Source organism: Sabethes cyaneus, chromosome 1, assembly GCF_943734655.1.
Source record: "Sabethes cyaneus chromosome 1, idSabCyanKW18_F2, whole genome shotgun sequence".
NCBI classification, from domain to species: Eukaryota; Metazoa; Arthropoda; class Insecta; order Diptera; family Culicidae; genus Sabethes; species Sabethes cyaneus.
The window spans coordinates 170,338,304-170,364,472 of NC_071353.1; the positions used below are offsets into that span (position 1 = coordinate 170,338,304).

Genomic DNA, 26,169 nt, shown 5'->3' on the forward strand with positions numbered 1-26,169 from the left:
GGGATGTACCTTGCGGACCCACCAAGGAATTTTGGGATCCATTGCTTACACATTTTTATTACCGATTCGTAATTGAATCGTAACTGTAATGTAGAGTTCTCACATAGGTATTTGGTCATCCAGATTGGAAGCCATTCAATCCAAATTTATTCGATAGGCCGTTGTCGTTTGTTGAACAGGCACACTTTGGAAAGAAGAGGAAAAATTTAAAGGATTCTCTTCATAATGAAGGTTTCAGTCGATTAATTGGATTGCCCACAGTCCAGGCTCAAATCCACATCAGTACTATTACCATTCCGCGTGGTCTACAAAATACTGAACTTCTTCGACACGACTTCAGACGCACTGAATGTAGCCAGAATGACCCCATTCGTGGTATTCTTCTTCTTCAGCAGTAGCATAGAGCCGGGGTGGCTCGTGCTGTTTGAAGCACTCGTCTCCATTCAACTCGGTCTTGGGCCACTCGTCGCCAATTTCCTAGTCGTCTCAGAAGTCGCAAATCGCTTTCGACCTGGTCGAGCCGTCGTGCACGTTCGGCCCCCCTGTTCCTGGTGCCGGTGGGGTTGTTGAAGAGGACTATTTTCGTCACACTGTCGTCCGGCATCCTTACGACGTGTCCGGCCCACCGTAGCCTGCTAACTTTCGCTAGATGTACGATGGGAGTCTCCCCTAGCAGTGCCTGTAGCTCGTGATTCATACGCCTCCGCCACTCTCCGCTTTCAGTTTGTACTCCGCCAAATATCGTCCGCAGCACTTTCCGCTTGAACACGGCAAGGGCGCGTATGTTCTCCGTGAGCAGCGTCACGGCTTCAAGTCCATAAAGAACTACCGGTCTAATAATGGTTTGTACATTGTTAGCTTCGTGCGGCAGCGTATGCTTCCTGATCGTAGCGTTTTACGCAGGGCAAAGTATGCCTGATTTCCGCTGGATCTCCTTACTAGTGTTGTTCTCCGCGGTCACCAGCGATCCCAAATACACGAACTCCTCTACCACTTTTAGTTCGTCGCAGTCAACGGTTACCGTCCGTGGGAGGCGCGCGTTTGTTTCCTTTGAGCCTCTTCCTTTCATGTATTTGGTCTTCGACGCATTTATTTTTAGCCCAATTCTCCTGGACTCCGCTTTCAGTCTGGCGCAGATTGCCTCCGCCGTCGCAAAGTTCCTGGCTATGATATCGAAGTCATCTGCAAAGCCTAGAAGTCTGGCTACCCTTGGTAAAAATCGTGGCTCTCGTTTCGATGCCCGATGATCATCCCCTCAAGAGCGATGTTGAACAGCATGCAGAATAAACCGTCACCTTGTTTCAACCCTCGCCGCGTCTCGAAGGGACTCGAGAGTGTCCCAGAAGTGCGTACGAAACATATCACTCGATCCAATGTAGCTCTGATCAGTCGCGTCAGTTTGTCCGGAAAACCGTGTTCGTGTATTATCTGTCGGAGTTTGTCTCGATCGACTGTATCATATGCTGCTTAGAAATCAAAAAAGATGTGATGCGTGGGCACGTTGTACTCCCGACATTTCTGCAAGATCTGTCGGATAATAAAAATTTGGTCCGTAGCTGCGCGAGCACCCATGTAACCCGCCTGATAATTCCCTGCGAAACCTTGTGCTATCGGTGACAGCTGGCGTAACAGGATCTGGGAGAGTACTTTGTAGGCGGCGTTTACCAGCGTAATACCACGATAGTTGCAGCAGTCTAGCCGATCACCCTTTTTGTAGATGGGACAAACCACTTCTTCCGTCCATTCCTCCGGTAGCTTTTTCTCCTCCCAAATCCTCGAAATAACCCAGTGAAGAGCCTTTGCTAGCGTTTCTCCGTCATGTTTATAAAACTTTGCCGGTAGGCGGTCCTTCCCAGCGGCAAAGTTTTAGAGCAAATTGAAAACAAAATTTGAGGAGGAACACTGGTTTCAACAAGACGGCGCAACATACCACACCGCCTGTGCGTGCCACAATTGATTTATTGAACGTAGTAAACGAAAAACTTTGCCCAATGAATCCGAATGAATTGATCGCTAGGATCGTGTGACTTTTTCCATGTATGGACAAGTGTTTTGATCTATTGTGATACTGTCTAGGCATTTTTATGTATTCCGCACTTCGTTTTTTCTTTCACTTCGCTATTGACTGAGCAAACTACTTATTATCCGTGCCTGAGTGCCTTTTTTCTTCAAGTTGTTTTCTACTTTTTAACTAACGTCGGTCTGTCAAGAGCTAGAAAGTGCAAAAACTTATTATGATTTTCTGAGGGTTAAAAGTACTTCGATTTAGCGCCTTTAAACCATTGTTTGTGAAACTGTGTAAAGTTTCCGATCTATGCCGATAAATCGCAAACTATTGACAACGTCTTTGCAGTCAACATTCGCTACCTTATCACAGTGACAAACGGCCTTCATTGCAGCCAAAAGTGAACGAAAATTGGACTTTCCGATTGAACTTTCTCCGAGTCAGTTGAGGTAAACTTCAGGTATCAGCATTTATGGCTCGAGCAGCACGTTGAGGTAATCTTATGTCAAATAACGATGGCAAACAATTATCTTGCATGGCAATTAACGTCGGCTAGCAGTGTTTTTAAACTATATTAGATAGATCCTTCACAAAACCATTGTCTTCCGTGGCGCTGTGGTTGGCTAACTGTAACGGTAGTGACATCGGGTTACCATACAGGTTGAGGATTTTTTCGGGCATGAAATTTGCTAAATCAATGCTGTGAAGATCACGGGTTAAAATGATATAACATGAAATTCATACGCTGATTCTGACTTATAAGTCCAACAATTCTATAACACAGAAAAGATCAGAATCAGATAATTTGAATAATCGCATTAGCCGCACCATATGGTCCGAAAGTTACGCCAAACTCCTAAACAAGAAAAAACCCACGGTGGCAGCGCGGTACTGGCAGATTTACGAAACATTTCATTAGAAATTAGCTTCCTGCAAGCAAGCGAGCAAGCAAGAGAGACAGATCTCGCGCGCACCTATCAAAACCAACCGATCGTCCGATCTCCGGACGGACGATGATGGGGGCACAGAGTATTATAACCTCCTCAAAAACCGCCGAACTGATTTTTCGCTGCAGTTCAATTAAGATTCCCTTCCCACAGGCTGGCAGGCAGGCAGGCCCGTCGGTGGCTGGGGTGACGTGGCGCGGCGGCGGCAGGCAGGCAGTACCGGCGTAATCATTATTAGCTGAGAAATTGCTCCTTCCGCCCGCCCGCCCAAAAGGCCGCTCACACCGTCGCCATCGCCGTTGCCGTCGCCTTCGCAGCCAAAGTAGTGAGTGCTGCAAACGTTGTTTGTTGGCTGGCTGGCTGCTGTGCGCTTTGCCGAAGAGGAGCCGCCCGCAGGAAGCGAATTCACCGAGGCTGTGCTGCGCTCTGCTGTCTCCGTCTATGTATGTACACGTTCACGTACACGTACAGAGAGTACCCACCATCATCGCATGTTTCGCGCTTTGATACACGTCAGGCAGGCAGCAGGAGCCGAACCATCCAAAGCCAGTCAAGTCGGTGTGTGAACACATTTTGGTATCGGTCTTTTGTTATCCTATTATACTTCCTCTCTCGCTGTTTCCCAACCATCACCAATTGCCTGCCTTGACTTCTTTCGCCTGCCTGCTTTTAATATATGCATGCATTCATTCAATCATTTCACTTGACGATGGTTTGGTTTTTTTTTTCACTTCTCTTTCGGCTTTATTGCATTTTTTCTTCTCCTTCGAGACTTCATTGTTAGGGCACCCAATGCAACACAGTGGCAGCTTGAATGCCTATCAATGGGCAGCACAGCAAGTGGTGCGATTGTGATAAATCATGCAAATGTGTTTGTGTTTATAAAGAGCTATAAAAAACTATAAACACGACAATGTTATCTGATACAGTTAGTTTACATATTGAAAGTGAATAAATTTTTCGCCTTCTCTTGTTGTCTGCGGATTTCAAGCTGAGGAGAATGTCGATAGTTCTTTTTGCTTGTTTTTCTGTACGGCAGCAGCAACCCGCCTTGAACTGGAAAAGGGTGCAAATCGACCTTTAGCCAAAGCCAAGTGGCCAGCAGACCAGGCTGGGATCGTGTATTTCGGTATTTCCAGTAAACGGTGTTACATCATAGGATCGAATGAAAGCAAGGTCGAAAGAGCAAAACTGCTGCTGCTGCGAAAGCTGCGCGTCAAAAACAAGTTTGGTACAATCTCGACTGTCGGACAAAGTTTCCACCAAGTCTTGAAGAAAAACAAATCCCCAGCAATTTAGCGTTAATTCGCTTCTCATCCTCATCGCATCGCCTCTACTGAAGGAAACGCCAATCGACGAACGGCGAACGACGAACGACGACGACGACGATGATGATGGAGGAAAAAATTCTTCTCAAGATTCTTTCACCGAAGCAAACACATTCTTTCGCACCTTTTCTTCCGAAAGCAATCAAACTTTGCTCCCGAAGATGTGAAGCGAGTCTTCCCGCTTATAGAGAGCAGTGTTGCCGTTCGTTGGCAAGGTGCGTACGGATGATGGGTGGCTGTGTGTGTGTAGGAGTGTATGTGTGCGGGGAGTTCCACCACGAGTAACAGGCTCGCTCGTTCCACCACGGCTGTGAATAAGGAGCTGCCGTAAAAGCTTTGTGCGTTGCAAAGTTCAACGAACAATTGAGATGTTATATTGAAACTAAAGCTTCACTATCCGATTGGCGCTTAAAAGTTGAAAGATGCCATCAGCATGCATCAATTGAACTGATGATGTACGCCGATCGGTGCACAGTCAATGTTACTGTTGTTAGAGCGTTAAGTCGATGTTTTTTACCAATAAACATTGTATTATAGTTTGTTAATGTTTTTAATTCAAATATAACATCTTTGAAAACTTTCACATAACAAGAGTTTAATTTGGTAAGAAACTAGCTGAGTACCCGATCTTACTTGGGGTTTATTTTAACAGTTGAATTGCAAGAAGGCTAACTTGTCAAATCAGGGTGTCGATTACCTGGAAAATCAGGGAAAACCTGGAAATGTCAGGGAAATTCGTTGCAACCTGGATAAGTCAGGGAATGTCAGGGAATTTCATTTGAAGTCAGGGATTTTTAACAGGTGAAGAAAATATACCGAAAAAGCTATGGCTTGGCAAGGATAGCATTTATTTCAAGTAGCTGGCACATTGTTATTCATTGCCATCACAAATGCACAAATGAAATGAAAGATGGCACGTTATTTTGAGTTTGACTCACGTGCAACCAATCACAGAGTTTCGAAATCGAGTTTCGAATTTCATGAATGTGCGACTGACCCGCTCTTTACCAGACCACGCTTCTCATCAACGGTTGGACCGATTTGATCGATTTTCGTAAGGGCTCACCGCTCACCACCTAATTGATCATTATCAATATTTCAATATTTATTGGATTCTTCGATATTGATCGGATATTTAGCACAAAAGTTTTTGGGACAACTTTTGTGCTTAATTAGTTTATTTTGCATGGAAAGTGACATAAAAGTCCATGCTAGGCTAGTGGATGTTGACATATTTTTAATCTGTGCATCACTATTGTTGAGACAATACTTTTTCTGTTTTCTCTACGGCCAATGTAGCAAGATTCTTACAACACTATTCTACGCTTCGAGAACAACTATTCATTGGGTCATGGGAGATGACATTTAGAAAAGTCCAACTTTTAATACAAAGAAATTTTGCATCTAGATAATTCCAGACTTCCGGACCGAAATCAGACTGTAACCGAAACGAGAACGAATCAAACTGAACCAAAATCAGCCTTTGAAAATAAGCTACGGCATTTAACCCATTTGTGCCGGAACCCGGACTTTAATTTTTATTCTGATGTCGATCACTAGTGAAAACCTACGATTAATTCGTTTTCGGAGGATAGACCATTTCAGCATCAAAATCTTGATTTAGTCCAACAAATGGACTCAGTGGCCACATCAGTCATATGTTTGATACTCGACTGGAAGCACCCAGGGGAGCACAGAGTCCATAGAATCATAAACCCGACGTTATTAAAAGTAGATCGAATAAAAATATAAGATCTGGATTCAAATAATAGAACGAAGCTGCGTTGCTCACTTCATCGTCGCAAAAAAGATGCATTTGAATTGATAAAGACAAATGAATTCATTAAGAAATAGTAATTAAAGAGTTAACAACCAATTTAGTCTAATAAACACTTTGAAAAGAGAAATTAGCGAGATATTTTGCAACTGGATTTTTTCGAAATACACCTGGAAAAACCTGGAAAAGTCAGGGAATTTTATTTTCACCGGATAATCGACACCCTGCAAATGGTTTATGGTCCCGAATAACCATTTATTAGTTAAACCCGAATCTTACGATTCGGAAAATAAAAATGTCTGTTCAGAATTCAGAAAACTGCGGATACATTCCATTGGCCAGTGTTTAATCTTTGTATTGCAGTATTACAGTTTTTTATCCCGAATTTGTCAGCCTTTAAATTTTGTTTAACTTTTGTGCTTTTAAACTTAATTTATAAAACCTTACAGCCTGCTTGAAACTATTTTGATTCTTTGGGGAGAGTTTTTGAATAAAATGATGTCTTCTTGCGAGCAATTTGGGGTCAAAATTAGGGTATTTTTATAGTAAAAGTTCTATAGTTCTTAAACAAGCAAAGATAGAGGTATACTATATTCAGCAATGTTGTGTATTTTTACTATTTGTACAACTTTGTGAAATATGAAAAAGTCATACAACAACTATAAAAACAGCTAAAATAGAAAAACTGATTTTAACGATTATTCATTTACGAGAAATAGGATTTTTCTATCTTTGGTGAAGAGATAGAAGGTTACTGTCTTCAGCAAAATTTCTTGTAATAAAAAGCTGTATAACTTTGCACGACACATCAATGTGTTATATTGAAACTGAAGAAAAATAAATTTTTTATTTCACTTTTAGGGAGATTAATCAAAATTTGAATTTCGCGCTGGACGATAGAACTTTTAATTTTAAGAAAGTCTTCCCCATTGTCAGTTTGTTTTTTTTTGTCAGTTTCCCTATTTTGTCAGCCCAAAAATCAACGTAGGGCTGACTAAATCGGAACATTACTGTAGTTCTTTAAGTTCTTATATTGCATAACATAGCTCTTAGATATTGTACATAAAAGAGTCATAGCCGGAAACTGAAACAAATTTTGTTATGGTCGTGTTGGATTTTATTTAACTGAATACACACATCTGGCTGTTTGTACCATTTATGTAGTCTGATTAGAGTCAAATGTTGCTTAGAAAATTCTTGATCGTTTGCTATCATGAACTCATTTTTTAAAATTTTGCAACTTGATCCGGTCTGATTTCACACCGACCATATGATATCGCGACAAGCAATCGAGTTGAGCAGTTGGGTCGAGCAGTCGAGTCGAACAGTCAAGTCGAGCAGTCTAGTCGAGCAGTAAAATCAAGCTGTTCAGTCCAGCAGTCCGGTCGAGCAATTGAATCGAGTGGTCGAGTCGCGCAGTCGAATCGAATGGTTTAGTTAAGCAGTCGGGTCAAGCGGTTAAGTCGAACAGTTGAGTCGAGCAGTTGAGTCAAGTAGTCCAGTCGAACATTTTGTTCAAGCAGTTGAGTCGAGTAGTCCAGTTGAGCAGCTGAGTCGAGCTGTCGAATCAAACAGAAGTCAAGCAGTTGAGTCGAGCAGTTTAATCTAGCAGTCCAGTCGAGCAGTTTAATCGAGCCGTTCAGTCGTGTAGTCCAGTCGAGCAGTCTAGCCAACCAGTTGAGCAATCGAGCAGTCCAACAGTCGACCAGTCAGTCAAGCTTGGAGTTGAGAATCAACTCGATTACAACATCAATATTCAAATCGTAAAAGCGCAGAGCGCGAGCTTCATTGGTATTTCTACGTCTTGAAAATAAGACGATAGATGTTTTGCTCGGATTTACTGAAAGTGCAGTTTCTCGGCACCAAGTTTCCACGACGCATAGTGCCTGCTGCATTAAGTCAAATAATGTGCTTATGCATTTTCCAACTACTAGGATGAGATAGTCATCCGCAAAACCATATAACGGATAGCCTAGACCATTGAGTTTCCCCAGCAGGCCATCCGCCACAAGGTTCCATAAAAGAGGCGAGAGAACGCCACCTTGTGGACATCCACAAACGCTTTGCTTCCAAAGCCTTGCTTGCCGTAACGACGGAAAAAGCAATCGGTTACTAAGCATTTGTTCTATCCACTTTATGATTATTGAAGGCACATTATGATAACGAGCAGCCTCCAAAATGGAAGCGAAAGATACGTTATCAAACGCGCCTTCAATATCCAAAAAAGTTCCTAAGCAAGATTCCTTTTGTAAAAAAGCAACCTCAATTTTATCCACCACATCATGTAATAAAGTGGGTGTAGACTTGCCACTTTGATAAGCATGTTGTGGTGAATGAAGAGGAACTTCTACTAAGCTTGTTTCGCGGATGTGGTGGTCAACCCAATAGCAATACTACACACAAACATCCTTTTCAAAATGTGTTTGAAGTATTTGAATCCTTTGGGTATATTCCATCTGTTCCAGGAGATTTGTTTGGAGAGAAGCTGTTCACGGCCAACTCAATCGCTTCAGTTGTGACAAGTCTCCGAGCAAAAGCCCATAAGTCTAAGCCATCTAAAACGATTTCTGGATCGTTTCGAACTTCAGCTTCCACACAGCCTGGAAAGTGACTCTGAAAGAGACATTTCAGGATTTCATTGTCATTCGAACAGTATTCGCCGTTCGAACTTCGAATGTTATTAACCGGATAATCTTTCGATTTTGATAGTATTTTATTAAGTCGACTTGCCTCGTCGAAACTGGAAAGGTTGCTGCAGAACCTGTGCCAGCTCGTGCGTGCTGAAGATCGTAGAGCATTTTCATAGGCTTTCCGAGCCTGTTTGAAAGGCTCCACACGATCCCTATGACGTCTATTCCAGGCTCTCCTGCATCGCTTCTTTAGTTCCGCGAGATGAGAGTTCCACCATGGTGTTCCTCTAGTTTTTAGCGGGCAGGCTACTTCAAAAGCTTCCGCAATAAAAGATGTTGTGACATCTACCGTCACATTCAAGTCGATCAATGTCGCAATCGTCGGTTCGAATCCTTGAAATTTCGTCGCCAGTTCCTCCTCAAAGAGTATGCAGTCGGAAAATCTCGGATTAAGAAAAGTTGCAGCGTTCAAGGAGACACCCAAATGATCAAAATATATAAAGCAATGATCAGATATTGACCTATGCAACAATATGTATGCCCTAGGCATCAAACGAGGATTTGTCATACCAGTTTTGCTGAAAACAGCAAAGTTCTGGCTTCCAATATCCGTCGAATGAAAGTACCGCTTGCGAAAATATGGCTCCTGAACCAATGCGATGATGACAGAGCCATTAAAAAATTTTTCGCATAAATACAGATGTGTTGAAGATTTATTTGTGCAACTCTAACTATATGACTAGCGGAGTATATGCACAAATAATCTCCAACACAGATCAGACAGCAAATTGTAAGCGAAGCCAATTAAATTGGCCAGAACGCACTTGGCGTAAAACCCATAAGGGAAATTGGGCAGGACTACTATGCTGTTCCCACGAAACGCAAGGGACAACAAAGATCGACCGTACCAGAGCCCCGCATGGCACAGTAGGGGCAAGACGCCCAAAACACTCCGTTCGCGACTGGCATGTTTTCACCCCTCCAGCCATTCAGTCATCGGCACGGAGTTAGACCTTGACTTAGGGGCTCCTGATTTGCGGACTCTCACGGCAGGATCAGGTCCCGTGGCTCAATTTTTGCCCAAACGTACAATTCGTTGCCAACCGCCAAAGGGCATAACTGCAGATTATGTAAACAGACCGCTTGAGAGTCTCTCTCTCTCTCTCTCTCTCTGTGCTAAGCCAGCAGAGAAAATAACTCTCTCTTCCGGGTTGACCAGACCCCGCAGCCACGCCCTCTGAAAAACCGGCGCCGAACTGCATGATTAGGTAGCCGGAAACCACACGGCGAGTGTTCCAACTTCTCTGTCTGCGTACGACAACCAAGGTTGGGCACCACCAGGTGAGCTACTTTGGCTGCCGTACCCCAGCCGGCACCTCGTAGAGGTAGAGATAGGAGTTAGAGAACAGAGGTAATATATTTGCACATGTTCACTCATTTGCCAGCCTCGACTGGCGAGTAAAGGTCACCACAATGAAGGTGTGCAGTATAGTCTGACTATAACTGAATAGTCGATTCTGACTTTCGACTTCAAGCTTTTCAATTGTAGCCCCCCTACCCACGCGTTCTAAATTAACATATTCTGAAACCGGAATTTAGTCCCGGAAGACATTGATCTGCATTCTTTTAGGTTCAGCTTTGCATTGACCTAGTCAATCGTTTATCTAAAGTCACGGTCGCCTCGTGGTTATTATTATTATTTTTGCAAGTGTTGTGCGACAGTTAAAATTTTTTGTTTACCATAGCGCGTCACTGCGTGTTTCCTAGGGATGCTATATCGGTTTTATCGTTATTACCGGGCTATTTTCCAATACCGAATTACCGGTTTTCCACGATCAAAAACCGGTATTTTCGGTATTTTTTGCATGATCAAATAAAAACTCAAGAAACCCGAATCGCTGGTAAAACTTTTAGAGCATAGGATAAACTTAATTTCATGATTGAAGGTTCTACAAATAATAACTCAATTATGTAGTACTTCCAACGAGAAACCCCGAAATACCTCACCGCTGTCAGCATAGAGCCGGTGTGCCTCGTACTTTTTAAGCAGTCGACTCCATTTCACTCGGTTCATTCCATGGGCTACTCGTCGCCGATTTCCCAGTCGTCTCAGAAGTCGCAAATCACTATCGTTCTGGTCCAGCCATCTGGCTCGTTGAGCCCCTCTGTTCCTGGTGCGATGGGGTCGTTTAAGAGAACTGTTTCCTTTGTATTAGCGTCCGGCATCCTTACGACATGTCCAGCCCACCGTAGCCTACCGACATTCGCCAGCTGCACGATGGGAATCTATCCGAGCAATGCCTTTAGTTCGTGATTGACACGCATCCAACACTCTTCGCTTTCAGTTTGTACTCCGCCAAATATCATTCGCAGCATCTTTCGGTCAAATACAACAAGGGCGCGTATCCACTGTCAGCGACGTCACAGCTTCAAGTCCGCAATGAACTATCGGTTAAATAAGGGTTTTGTACATTGTCAGCTTCGTACGGCAACGTATGCTTCTTGATCGTAGCGTTTTGCGGAGGGCAAAGTAGGTCCGATTTGTTGCTTTTATGCGCCAGATGATTAAGAATATTGCATAATAAAAGAAATGTGCACTATACAGTGAAGCTGTTCAGAAAATCTTCAGTGAAAATTAACGGACTACTCTAGAGAAATGTCATAACACACCACGGAAGAGGAATTCGTTCAGTTGCTAGTACAAACTGGAATAGAAATAACTTTATAATTAGTTTGAAGAACTTGTTGGCAGGGCTGAACCAATTCTACGGGCTCCAATCATCGTCTTGAACGTCTCTGTCCGATCTAAGAAGCAAGGGTACGCTTTACTTAAGTGATGAGGAATTCATAAAGAAAGAAGAAATTGTCGCAGTGCTAGAACCAGTCTTGGCTGCTGTCAAAATGTTGCACTGAAAAACTCTACGAACTCTCCAACTACTCTCGGAACACCTTTCAGGTACCGCACTACTGCTGTTCGAGTTACTGTATTGGTAGAATTTCAGAGAGAGTTCGTATATTTGAATTTATTCGTTTTATAATTAACCGCACTATTCGTGATGACTTTATAATTTATAAAGTTTTGCAAGGTTTTATTATTTTAAAAGTCAAAGGAATAAATTCAGAAACGGAGCAGGCAGAGGAACCAAATCAACTGAACTTTCAGTATTAATTTGTCATAAACGCCTGTATGTAAGCCGCTTATTAAAAGCTCTTGAACAAAGGTTTTTCTATCACACATTTCTAATTTACCGCTAGGAATTGTTCTTTCTTTCTCCGTGGAAACCGAATGAAGGTTCTCTACCTCCGGAAGTTTTTTCATAAAGATTTTTTCTCGTTTAAAAGATGACACGGTAAATCCTCTCCGCATTGTTAAATATTATTTTGTTGATGAACCATTGAGTACCATTGATTATGGAAAGATCTTCTTCAAATCATATAATTTTTGAATGTAGTTTTCAAGAAATACTCCCCGGTATTGGCATCTCTAGTGTTTCCTATCTGCCACATAGACTGCAGAGACTCAGCGGTAAATCTTTTAAAATAAATTAATTAGTTAAGACCTTGAATTGATCGGGTGTTCTCTGCACATAAGAGGTGTGGGGGGGGGAGATGTAGCGACCCTACATCCTTAACGATCATACTTTCGAAATCTGGCTTAGATCCGGCTGGGAAATAACCACCAACCAAGCCACTTAACCTAAAATAAACCAGCCGCGTTAACTCAAATAATAAATAACGATCAACATCGGCAAAAATTGTTATGAAAAACATTTCCAAGAACGCGAACTCTTCACGCAGCGGAAATAGTAGCCAAACAAAATAAATAAAATGCACATCTAAACTGTTTCTTCCGTGTGCCTTGTTTTCCCAGCGAAACAAAAATTTATAATACTGCTGAGTTGTGCAACGTGACCGATTCCGTTGTTGTCAACCGCCTGGACGTGTAAGGATTTACCGCTTGCACGCACGTTGAGCGATGCACTTCGCTCTATCGAACTTAATTTACTAACATGACCCGTACTACGTGCATTTGAGCACCCAAATGAACACTTGCAGGAGCGAACGAATGAGGGAACTAACATGCAGGGAGCGAAATAACGGTAGGTGAAACGAGTAAGCGCGAGTGTCGTATGAAGAACTCGCTTAGGGAAAACAAATAGGTGGGGAGATTCCCCGCTCTAGGCTAAGTGATGAAAACTGTTTTCAAACAAATAAATGGGCATCGCTTCTGAAGTGATTGTGTGTTTATTCTCCCTAAAACTCCCTTATGATAATGTTTTCCTTGTTTAGCTAATAATGATGAAGGGGGTCCCGCGTGACCAAACAAACAATGCGCCTTTACGGGTATTATCCCTGAGTGATGGATATGTAATCAAGTATGATTTTACGCCAAAGGCAAAAAAAATAAGAAGAATGACGTTCCCAAGGCTACTTTTAACCTAATTTCAGAGCTACTTTAGTTCAGTTTGTCATTTGTTCTTTTGGAATTTAAGGCGAGCTCGTTATTAGTATATCTATCAAAAACTTTTCTTCTAATTTATCGCTGAATTTCTGAGAGACTTAGGATTCTAAATTGTCTGACTAATAAAAATAAATGAATGCCATCAGCTAAAAATGAGTTTTGCTGTTTCATACTATCTTAGGCAGTATGTATAAACAAAATATGATAGACCCCAGATTTTAGCCTTGAGGTACGCCCACCTAAGGAAACAGATACAGAAGTCAATTATTAGAAGATGGAAATCTAATTTAACCAGAGATGGAAATCTAATTTATCACTCATTTTTTGTTCTTTATAGAATAAGAGGTGAGGCGCAACCATTTATCACAGTAGGTAAATTACGATGAATTACCGAACTTACATTGCACCTACCATCTATCAACGATTTGTCAAAAACCATCTTGCAAACAATGAAGATTGATATCATTGAAAATGGAGCTTTTGAATGTGTAAATAAACTTCCTTGGGACCCCCACCGACCGGCCGTCCCCAGTCAATAGTGCAGTTAAGCTGAACGACGCCGATGCCGGTGCCAATCGCGCGGGGGTACCAGGTGTTTCTAACGACAGGCACTCTTTTCGAAAGCATTTTCCTCCAGCCTCACAGCCATGACGGGACAGGTTGAACTTCTCTCCGACCGAGCCGAGACCGAGATCTATCGCCAACACGCGGCGAGCGTCGTTTTATAACAATGTATCGACAAAGTCGCTCCACCGTACGTACTATCTACTACGGTCTAGTCAGGCCGAGGCCGGTCGCACTGAAACCGATGGCAGTTGTTAGTACCTACCTATCTAACCTACGTACATGTACCCATACCGACGTACGAAGGTACGAACATCGATATTATTGCAGTTTGAGAAGCTTTTCGGGTCGTCTGCCTGCTGCTGCTGCCCTTTGGTCGTCGGTCACCCTTCTTCCTCAGAAGGGTACCCATAGAAAGCCTCCGCCGAATCCGTGACCGATTCCATTCAGCGCAAACAACAAAACCCTCCAACAACTCCAACTATCCATGTGGTTCGTCGCGTGTGTGCTTGCTTGCTTGCTTGCTGTATGAGATTGTGTTTGCGTTTATGTTGCTGCATGTCAGAGTCAGCGGAGGTCGCCTTTCTTTTGTTCGGAAATTATTACTCATAATTGAGTGTTTCACTTTGTCGGTTCGGTCGGTCGGTCGGTCGGTCGGGACGGGCTGTAGCGAATGTATGAGAGTACACACAAAAGGTTTCCGTCGAATATAAAGTGTAAACCGATGGGTCCGGTATTGCTCCTCTTTTCCCTTGGATTGATTGGGTGAGTCGGAGGTTGGATGAATGGATGGAGGGAAGCCAAGTTAGCGCTGTGGACAGATCGAATTCCGACTTCAAGCCATATAGCCAGTCAATCTCCGGTGGAGACAAACGACCTTATCTATCAGGGGTTTTGATTTTTTTTTCGTTTTGGACGAGTTGATTTCTTTGTTCTTCTTTTTCTAACCTTTTTCGGCTTTTTCTCTCGTTTCAGAACTCATAGCAATGGAGCGAATCCAGTGGTGCGGTATCATCCTTATCATCCTCATTAAGATTCTGTGCGCGCAGCCACTGGCAAACAGCAACTTCCCGCTGAAGGGAACAAATGGCACAGAGAACCTTAGCAGCCGACTAGTTAGTCAAATAGTTTTTAATTCAACCTTGAGTCATCTGGCGGTCGACCGGACCAGCGGCATGGTAAGTCGGGGACTTTGCTTTCCTTTTTCTTTGCAGATATTACCTAGCAACCATCATTCCCCGGTCGTGGTTCTATTCAAGGGGAATCAAAATGTTTCCGAGGGGTTGTGAAGGATTTTCACTGTCCAAACGAACAACTTTTGCGGGAAAATATTTGCTAAACCATTTTCGAATTGTGAAACGCTTCCAATAGAAAGCCCAGTTTCTTACCGGAAGTAGTGGATCATCACCGGCAGGGGGACCTCACGGTCTTGGGACAATTCAGGATTTATTTAACAAACTTTGCGGTCGCCAGGAAATGGCACCAACTGTCCTCGGCAATTACAAAACCATTTTTCACCATCTGCTGAAAGATGGACCCTTCACACAGATCGTGGAGGGGGGGGAGCAGCAACCAGCAACCATTCATCGCGCAATATATTTTTGCCTCGTATTTTTTTTCTGCTGTCCTCCATCTAAATCTCTTTTATCCTACCGTCTTACGCTATCAACCGCTAGCCACGTTGAGTAGTAGATTCACAGTTTGCGTTGGAAAGGGGAAGCTTTAGAAGTATGTATGCTAGGCTTTACTACCGACCATAACACACCCAATATTCGCCACACCCCGTGTCGCCCGCCACACCTGGTCTGGCCTCCTCCAGGTCGAGTCAGTCGAGTGCACAGCTGCGCCATCATCGTCGATGTCGCCGCCACCGCCCACGATACCAAAGCAAGGCAAAGCTCCGTTCGTTCCTTCGTTGGTTCGTTCGTTCGTTCGTTCGTTTGGCTTGAAAACGATAGCAGCCAGAGCCAGCACCGCACCTCGCACGCACGCACGCACGCACCATGGTAGAGCATTAAACTTGTTCGGTGACTGGCAGCCATATACATACACTCGACGTCAGTTCCGATAATTTATTTTTAAATCCCCTGAGAACCATCATCCCTGTCAAACACGACGACGACGACGACGACGACGCAACCGCGTGCACGGGAAGAAAAGTTGATGTTTCCTTGCAATTTTGTTTTCTTCCACGCGCGACGCACCCATACACTTGCTTCTGGTGCTGCTGCGCGACAGGACGAAATAATAGAACTGTGTAGGTGCCCCTCTGTGCTGTGTGGAGGATATTGAACAATGTCGAAACATTTAATAGCATTTTACTCGACGTTGTAACCATGGATGGGCCATGGATGGATGGGCTCTCCTTTTTCCACTTTAGTATGTACGTAGTATAGTAGCTCTGAGAAAGCCTGCGATGCTAAAGGAGGAATATGGCTCAGCATCATCGCATCCGTTGGTCGGACGGTTGGTCTCGGTAGTGCCATCTGGTGAGAATGTTGGCGTTTAGTGGAATTCCATGAACCACCACCAGAGCCGGGCGAAAACGCCCGCGGGCACAAGTGTGTGGCTGTGATGTGGCGCGGAGGTGCGGTGGTAGAGCGATCTTATCGGTGGAGTAACGATGGAGATTTATGGGTGGACACCTGTGTTTTATTTTCTTCGCTGGCAGGCTGGCTGGCTGTGGAATCCGACCAAGAGGCGTTCGGGATGGAGCGATTTGCCTTAAAGTAACTTAGGATATAAATTTTGAGGCGCATTGCGTAATTTAATTTGATTATACCGGGACTTAATTTGATAATGTAGATTTGAAATATGATTTCAACTAGCGTATGCAATATCTTGATGAGGGTGTCGAAAAAAATCTTGTTAAATGCTTCGCATCTTGCAAGATTGATTGTGCTGACGAGCATCCTTAATCACTAGGAAAAACAGCACGACTGTACTTACCAAACTGGCACAGATCAAGCCTATCTTTTGTGCCATCTGTGCCAAAAAGTATTAGCTGCCAAATAACTTGAAAATTATGGGACACGAAGATCTGATGTCATCACTTCAAATAATGCCTACTATAAATAAAACGATTGATAAACTGCTGCTAGAATATAACTTTTTAGCAATGAAAACTAATGTAGGGACCAGATATTTGCATCAATCGATCGGAAATTTTTCTACGAATTGAAGCACACTGAATGGCTTTCAATCCTATGACGAAGGTGTTACAGGATTCTGTTTATTTCAGAGCAAAAAGTACCAGAATCTCCACGTCCCAATAGGTCGGAGATGGTTGGCTTCGACAGAAGCCTAGACTAAGTTGATGTCCTGACAGAAAATCGAAAATTTATCTTATGAAGTCTTCGTCGAAGCTTTTTGAAAATAAACTGCATCTGTTGGGACAATATCCATAGAGAATTTCTTTTCAAAAAGAAAACAATACAAAACAGGTACAAGCCGACAGAGCGAATAAGACACCTCCTGAAAGTATACAGTATTCTTAAGGCTTTGCTCGTCAATACATTTGACACCTACGGGTTACTGTGCAGCATGAACCCGAACCCGTTATTTGTTCATTCGAAAGGATGACCTTTAGTGGTTGTGGAACTGGCTGTAGTGAATATGGCTTCATTGCATTAAAATCGACGTACTGTTTGCACCGAATGTGTAGTGAAAACTTTCCCTTCGATGGTAGGGTAAGGGCACTATAATTCGACCTATGAAACCAACGCATTGCTAACAAATATATATCGATATATACAAATATATCGTCCAAATAGCGAGGTTTTTTAGAAAATATGATAGAATAGTAGAAAAGGATGTACATTCAATTGACATTTAAAAGGAAATAAATGTACGATTTATATTTTTTACTCATTTTCTCGTTTCAATTCAATATCCTATTGGGTTAATTTTCGGCCCCTTGCTTTAGTTTAGTTTTCGCCCCTTGCACGTTCTAATATTCGACCCAAGTTCAAAGTAATGTATTTTCAAAGTCGAGAGTCGTTTAAATTTAAAGGTCTTTAATTACATCATAAAAAACAAATACACTCAAGTCTTTTTTTACACGGGGGATACGTGGAGGGAGAAATAAAACCGTTTAAAAAAATACCGCGTTAATTTGAAATATGTTGTAAAAAAACCGCGTTAATTCAAAAATCGTCATAAAATAAACCGTGTTAATTCAAAAATCGGTGTAAAAAAACCGCGTTAATTCAAAACCATCGAAAAAACTGCTCGAATTTAAAAATCACTGAAATATACCGCGTTAATTCGAAAAACGATTTAAAAAAACGCGTTAATGTAAAGATCGTCACAGAAACAAACCGCGTTAATTCAAAAATCGTAAAAATAAACCGTGTAAAAAAAGACTTGAGTGTATGCACTGCAACAAAAGAAAATTTGACAGAAATACACTGAAGTCGCTTTTTACGCGAATATTTTTACGCGAATTTCGGATCTTACGCGGTTTTTTTTACGCGAATTTCGGAATTTACGCGGTTTTTTTTACGCGATTTTCAAAATTTCGCGTAGTGTTGAAATCCACAAAGTTTTTTTACGCGAAATTTTGGTTTTTTTAACGCGATTTTCGAAATTTACGCAGTTTTTTACGCGAATTTTGGAGTTTACGCTGTTATTTTACGCGAATTTCGGAGTTTAGGCGGTTTTTACGTGATTTTCGGAATTTTCGCGGTTTTTACGCGATTTTCGGAATTTACGCGGTTTTTTTTACGTAAATTTCGGAATTTAGGCGGTTTTTTACGCAATTTTCGGAATTTACGCGGTTTTTTACGCGATTTTCGGAATTTAGGCAGTGTTTTTAAGTGATTTTCGGAATTTACGCGTTGTTTTACGCGATTTTCGGAATTTACGCGTTTTTACGCGATTTTCGGAATTTATGCGGTTTTTACGCGATTTTCGGAATTTACGCGGTTTTTACGCGATTTTCGGAATTTACGCGGTTTTTTACGCAATTTTCGGAATCTACGCGGTTTTTTTTACGTAAATTTCGGAATTTAGGCGGTTTTTTACGCGATTTTCGGAATTTACGCGGTTTTTTTACGGTTTTTACGCGATTTTCTGAATTATGCGGTTTTTACGCAATTTTCGGAATTTACGCGGTTTTCTACGCAATTTACGCGGTTTGCGGGTCTTTACGCGAATTTCGGAATTTACACGTTTTTTACGCGAATTTTGGAGTTTACGCTGTTATTTTACGCGAATTTCGGAATTTAGGCGGTTTTACGCAATTTTCGGAATTTACGCGTTTTTTACGCGATTTTCGGAATTTACGCGGTTTGCGGTTTTTTTACGCGATTTTCGGAATTTACGCGGTTTTACGTGATTTTCGGAATTTACGCGGTTTTTTACGCAATTTTCGGAATTTACGCGTTTTTTACGCGATTTTCGGAATTTACGCGGTTTTTTACGTGATTTTTGGAATACACGCGGTTTACGCGATTTTCGGAATTTAGGCAGTTTTTTTTACGCGATTCTCGGAATTTACGCGATTTTCGGAATTTACGCGGCTTTTACGCAATTTTCGGAATTTTCGCGGTTTTTTACGCGATTTTCAGAATTTACGCGGTTTCTTTTTCGCGATTTTCGGAATTTACGCGAATTTCGGAATTTACGCGGTTTTTTACGCTAATTTCGGAATTTACACGGTTTTTTTACGCGATTTTCGGAATTCACGCGATTTTTTTTATGCGATTTTCGAAATTTACGCGGTTTTTTACGCGATTCTCGGAATTTAGGCAGTTTTTTTACGCGAATTTCGGAATTTACGCGATTTTCGGAATTTACGTGATTTTCGGAATTTACGCGGTTTTGATTTACGCGGGACGTATCCTTCGCGTAAAAAGCGACTTGCCTGTATTGCCTTTTCTTTATATAATAACACATTGCATGAATCCAGTGTCCTAATATACACAGTTTATGGAAATTTTGATTTGAATACTTCACTAAACGAAAAGGAAACACTCGAACTCCAGTTCCAGTTTAAAAATCTTGATTATTTGGACGTAGAGACGCAAATTTTGGTGGGGTATAGCAAAATAACAACCTTGACAATATCCCAAATAATAGCTTTTATCTACCTTTTCATTAGGAATCTATTTGATGAATGTTTCAGCAGTGGTGCGAAAACTAGCACAGGGTCAAAAACTAGATCCCTTACCCTATTATCGTTTGTTATCGTTGAAGCTGGCTAAAATTTGCATGCGTGAGAGCGTTTTGTTTTCACATTAATATTTAATGACTTAGGTTTATATTTTGATAAATTATATTTGAGAGAACAATGGTGTTTTTAGCTGGCTTCTATTTATTCGGCACTCTACTTTCTATATTTCGCGAATCTGGAAAGACTCGAATTATAAACCAGCTTAACCCGAGCCAACTCTCAGTTTGAAGGTCCTATTTGCCAAAGGCAATATTTCAGTAACAATTATATGAACATATGAGTTATACTATAATTCGATCAAACGTAGAAAATTACGTGTGTGGTTGTCTTCACGGCACGAGCAGGAATAAAAGCGGGCAACAAAAGTGTTGCACTTTTTTATAAGCTTGTTTATATAAATCTGATGATGGCTGAACAGATATAAAGCAAGCCGAAACGTAATAAAAGTAGATGAAAGTTTAAAAGTTTCACCGATTTACATCAATTAGAAAGAAAATATAAAGGAATACGGTGACAAAAACAATTGAAGCATAAAATTATGTTTGCTCGGACAATATCTTGTTATGAGATCAGTAAACATGCTGATAACTCTCTTTATTGAGGCTCTTCGATTAACTTACGTTATAATTTTTTTATTAGTTTACTGACGGCCATCCAAATAACTAGGACATTTCGGCTTTCTCATCGTTTTGGCTCGCTCTTCAGCATATCCTCAGCATAAAAATCCCCCAGAATGGATCTGGATCTGAGAATATAGAGTAAAAACCACATCTGGCAGATCCGTCCTCTGCAAGTTCATTTCTTGCGACCGTAATGGCCTGAAATCCAACGCAGAGTTTACTTACTCTACCTGGTTTAGTTGCCTTCAGTAGCGAATTCAGTCCCAGAAATTTTTTGTCGATCACTTTAAGCGCCTTTAGTGTCGCTTGGCTACCTGAGCAAATGTAGATATCAGCATGACTGTATTTTCTTTTCAGGTAGATGGTTATACATTCTATTGCAGTTATTAGTTAATAGAGTTTATTATTTATGGTAATTGTCGCTAGGTGAGAGAGCTATTTGTCGTACTTCAGCGATGAATGAAATTGGTTGAGAGGGTTCGATTGATTTAGCGGCATCTTATCCTATAGTCCTATAAGGGCCCTATTCTGTAAGTCACGTCGAGCAACTCGACTCGACTCAGTCACCGTCGAGTGTCGAGTGCGGAGTGTCGATGAATAACTGAAACAAAGCAATTTCAGGCGACACTTGTTGACCGTTGAGTCACCTAAAAAGTTGAGCTTTTCAGTGGTTGATTCAGTCAAGTTACTACTACAAACATAATACCAAAAGTGGACTAGTCGAGCAAAGTGACACTCGACGTGACTTACAGAATAGGGCCCACAGTCCTATAGCTTAGATGAGCAATAGTTTCGACACCTCGGGTGCGGGGTTTGCCTCGAAATGTTGAACAGTAAATCCGACAGCCCGTTACATTGCTTCTAATCATCAAACGTCACAAACGAGTCCAATGTCTCACTCGCTATTCTGACGCTTGGTTTTGAACCATCAAGGGTAGCGTATTAACGTATTAGCCTAATCTTTGTTGGAAGACCATGTTTAAACACAATCCGCCACAGCTTATTTCGTTTAACTGGATGGTACGCCGTCTTGAAGTCTGGTTGTTGATCTGCAAGTTGAATACTCGGCATTCATCATTTGTCGCAAGGTGAACATTTGGTCCGTCGTGGAGCGTCCCTTTCGAAAACCTTACTGGTATTCGCCAACAAAGGTTTCCTGCAACGACCTCAGTCTATGAAACAGGATGCAGAATAGGAAGTTTGTGGATCTACTGCTTATCCATCATCCTCAATCGTTATCTTGTTTCTGTTGACAGCTCCATGTTAAATGGGAAGTTGAGTGATGGCTAAATGGTCACTTATTTAAACAACACGAACGCCTCGTACGGAGGACAAAAGTTGGATGCATTTACGACTAGTTTTTACAAACAAATCATAGGGAGAACTATGGGAAACCAATTGTCACCATGCTTGTGTGAATGTGATCCATGGTAAACTTACAAGAATAAGCTACAAGAGATGCGGTTACAAGGCCACTAGTAACATACATTTAACAGAATGCATTATGCATTATGAAGAGGTTTGACAACGCTCTAACTGTATAGCCGAAGATTTCAAGACTCTATAGCGATACTGCAAAAGGAACAAGATGTGGAATACAATACCTGGAAGGGTATCACAATAGATTAAAACACCGATCGCAGTGACATTGTTCACGCAGAAAAAAAACTACCCGAATGATGGTGAAAGTAACGTGCTTGCGCTAATAAGTGTCGAAATAAGGAATAGGGATTGTCACACCACCCATGAGCATCTGTTTCCCGGTCATCGGTGGCTCACGACGGTGAATTTTTAAAAAGATCGTTCGACGAATTTTTGAGTTACGTCCATTTGAAGTTCTAAAAGGCAAATTGCTCTTATAAAGCAAATTAAAATATTCAATGACATTTCCAAAATGAACGTAAATCACAGCCGGTATTGATTTTTTATGCAACATATGCCCATTGGCCACCATTTTAGTAGTTTTACGCTGTATTAAGACTAACCGGAAATGTTCCAAATTAAGTTATCGCTGTGGAAAATGGTCAGTGTCGAACATGAACAAATACTGATCATGCGACACCTCAAATTACGCCAAAATTTGAAAACTAGTTCAATCGAAGTCAGATCAACCACCTAGCGCTACGTTGGTTATATCTGGACAAGTTCCGGAGACTTTCGGGGACACCCAGACAACTGACCAGTTTCGTCCATGAACAAAAACTTATCGTGCGACACCTTAAATCACACTAGAATTCAATAGCTAGATCAATGGAAGCCAAATCTGCTATTTAGGGTCAGGTTTGGTCCTATCTGGACATGTTTGGAGGACTCCGAGAACCCCTAGGAAAGTCAGTAACACAATGTGGTACGTGTTTGATAATAAAACCATGTCCGAAATTGGGCATTATGGTTCTAGGCACTCAATTTGCCTTACATGAAACTATTTTTAAATTTTTAGTGTGATTTAATATGATTTGGGGTTTCCGGAGGCTCCCAAACATGTCCAAATATGACCAAACCTGACGTTAGACATAACGGACGATAGGCATAATGGAAGGCATGTTTTACCAAATTTCGCTTTCCTACGAATACGCACTTGAGCCAATCATCGCTGCGTCACAATACAATGAAAACCGGGGCTGCCCATTTAACATAAATTCATTGTAAATGTATTATGACTTATGAGTCGATCGGTATCTGAACCATTGAAATCCATTCATAATTGGCAGAGCTATTAGCGTTCAAAATCTCATATTTTTATGGCACTAACAAGAATCTAAATTATGGAATGACACCCTGCGGTAGGACGTAATCCTATGTCAAAAAAGGCCATGAATAACATACATATAATCAGACTTGTGAAATCACACATCGCAGTGCTTACCACGGTAAAACATTCTCCTCCGTTCATAAATAATAGGCATCCGGTTTCGGTACATTTGACTGATTCTTACCAGAACAGATATGACACCGTACTCCTGTGCCAATTTCTTCTGTTTGGTACAATGCTACCGTATATAGTGCGCACCGAGCGGCACCGAGCCAAAGCGCGGCAACCGAGCACCTTAGTCATTCTCTGTTCGAGCTTTACTTTTTGTGCAATAGTAAGCTATAAGTTTGCCTGTGTCAGATAACGTTTGACTGACAATTCTTGTTGCGCAGCGAGCGACACCGTGTCAGCCCAGCTGGCGGCACCGAAGTGCAGTACGGAGCCCGAGTTTCCACCAGCTCAGTTCCGTACATGAACATTTTTGCCTCATAATTGTCAGTCATCTAGATTTCAGCAACTTCATTGCCTACCCCGTTGCATTACACTAATAATAAAGCATACTTTATAGTACGAAAACAAACGTTTGTTTTACGAATTCTCTCGTAGTTTTCTACCACGAAAGAATTCGTAAAACAAATAAAAATAGTAAAATACCGACACCTGTAGGAAAATAGCGAAAACTCTTTTTTCTCCGAAAAAAAGCTGACAAGATCGTGAATCGAAGTTGTTGAGCTCGTTTGTCATATTTCCGTACGAACAGCCGATGACACCGCAAACCACGACTACTGCTTACAGTAGTTATGACAGGTCATAATAGCACAAGTCTATTTTCTCTTACATACAATCTTCGCAAACCGTTCTCGTCGATAACGATGCCAGACAACAACCCGGAATCAAATGGGTTTTGATTTTGATGCAATACGAACCATTCGCAATAACAACGATTTGATAGAATTGGAGAATTAAACAAATCTAGGTGCCCATTAACGGGTGGCAACTAAAATTTTGGAATTTTTTTCTCAAAATACAAAAATACATGAAGAAGATCAGGGTTTACCGAAATTGAAGATACATTATCCATTGTCGAAAAAAGTTAGTGTACATTTGAAAACGGTTCGTAATTGGCTATTCGGCGAAGCTTTCGTTTGACATCGAAACAGGAGCGTTTTACGGCCGTCATGTCAACTTTGCGTTATGCATCTCTTGATTCTACCAATCAGCTGTTTGCAATTCGTGGTTCTCCAGTTATTTTTGTACACCAAGGAACTCAAAATCCCGAAGAAATCTTCGATTGGGCGCACTGAGCCAGATTTGTCGGGTCGTGGTTGTCCACGTATTGTCCATCTGTATGATGTTTTTGGTGAAACGGGATCAAAATTTTCTTCAAACATTCGTCTGGCACATCTTAATTGATAGCCAAACCAAACGAGGGCTTGTTTTTGAAGGTACGAGAAAGAGAAGGATGCCCTTCTGCGTCCATAATTTTGGCTGGTCTTCCACTACCTTGCTTGCGACTAGTTGTTGGGCATCTTAGGATATGGTAAACAGTCGAAGCCGCAACATATTCGCTTTTTTAATGTTGTACCGTATCCTTTTTGTCGAGATTTCTGTAGCTGTTCGTAGAAGTGTACAACGCGCTCCTGAAATGCTTCTTGTTTCGACGCCATTTTAAGCAAAACAAGGCAAGCATGCACAAAACAAAAAATATTAACAAGAATACTCTCATTTCTCTCTGAGCTCGTTTGTTGTTGAGTATAAGGGCCTCAAAAAAATTCCAAAATTTTAGTTGTCACCCGTTATAACGTGCGGCAGAAATTTAGTTAGTAAAACATTCGGGTACCAACCGAAAGAGCGTGGGTGCGAGCCCCACCTACCATTGCGCAATCCGTAAAAAAAATCGATCGTAAAACAGAGCACTTTAATTCGAATTTTGGACGTAAAAAGAGATTCTAGTGCACGTTGAACAACCACGCACGAGTTTAACATGCCAGACAGGCAGTAATCCGAGTCAATGCTCAATCTTCGGAAGGACCGCACGGCTAGTTATGACATCTGAAAACACCGGCCGTCAATAAGAACGTGATCGATCGGAGAGCAGGACTCTTCTTGTGAAAGTTTCCAGGCGTGCTTTCGGATGTTCTAATACGCAAATAAAACACTACAGATACGAGGGCATGTCCTTTGCTGTGGCAAAGTAGATGAACCTGAGACTTTCTATACCGGTAGTGAGTCGAAAGAATTCGTCGTCGACGACCTGTGCTTTTGGGTGCATAAACGGTTGACGAAACTGGTTTTATATCTAGAGCATTCTTCACACGTCTTCTCAAGAAGCTGATAGAATTGCTCTTTCACGTCCTTCGGGTTTTATAGCTACCTACACGTTAAGCAAGTTGTAGTTGGAGACATCTAAGCCATCATAGTTCAATACGTAGATTATAGACCAGCCAATGCGAATCAGCCAATTTTTGGACAAGGCGAAGACTGGAGCTGGAAAAAACCGCATTCCTACCCAATTTTTGAACCCGACAATTTTTGAATATCGACCCGACGAGTACCTATCAAAAATTTAGCATGCAGACTTACCATCTGCTTATAGACTTCAAAGCGGCGTACGATTCAGTAAGGCAAAGTACAGTTTTTCAATTGGAATTGATTTGAGACTGTTATGCACCGCAAACTCGTACAACGACGGTAACGTCATCATTTCGGGTGCGTTGCATGGCCATCGTTATTGTTTTGTGTGCTACTGACACACGAGGAAGTATGTTTAGACTGCGAAAGTAGAACTTGTTCATATATCTTTCAACTGAAGTTGAAAGAAGACTCGATTCTTGACATCGCAAATACCGAAATAGAATATCAGCAAACGCAGGTTCGTTTGTTCGTACATAAAATGTAAAATAAAATAA

At 41.8% G+C, this 26,169-nt stretch overlaps 1 protein-coding gene across 3 annotated transcripts in view; it reads left to right on the forward strand.

Annotated features, from left to right (window-relative positions):
- The window catches only part of LOC128745393 (plexin-A4), a 114,944-nt gene that overhangs the window by 35,335 nt on the left and 53,440 nt on the right, over positions 1-26,169 (forward strand). For all 3 annotated transcript variants that reach the window (XM_053842478.1, XM_053842460.1, XM_053842469.1), the window contains one exon: positions 14,689-14,891. In XM_053842478.1, coding sequence (XP_053698453.1) covers positions 14,700-14,891 — 192 coding nt within the window. In that variant the 5' untranslated portion in view covers positions 14,689-14,699. The remainder of the gene's footprint in view (positions 1-14,688; positions 14,892-26,169) is intronic.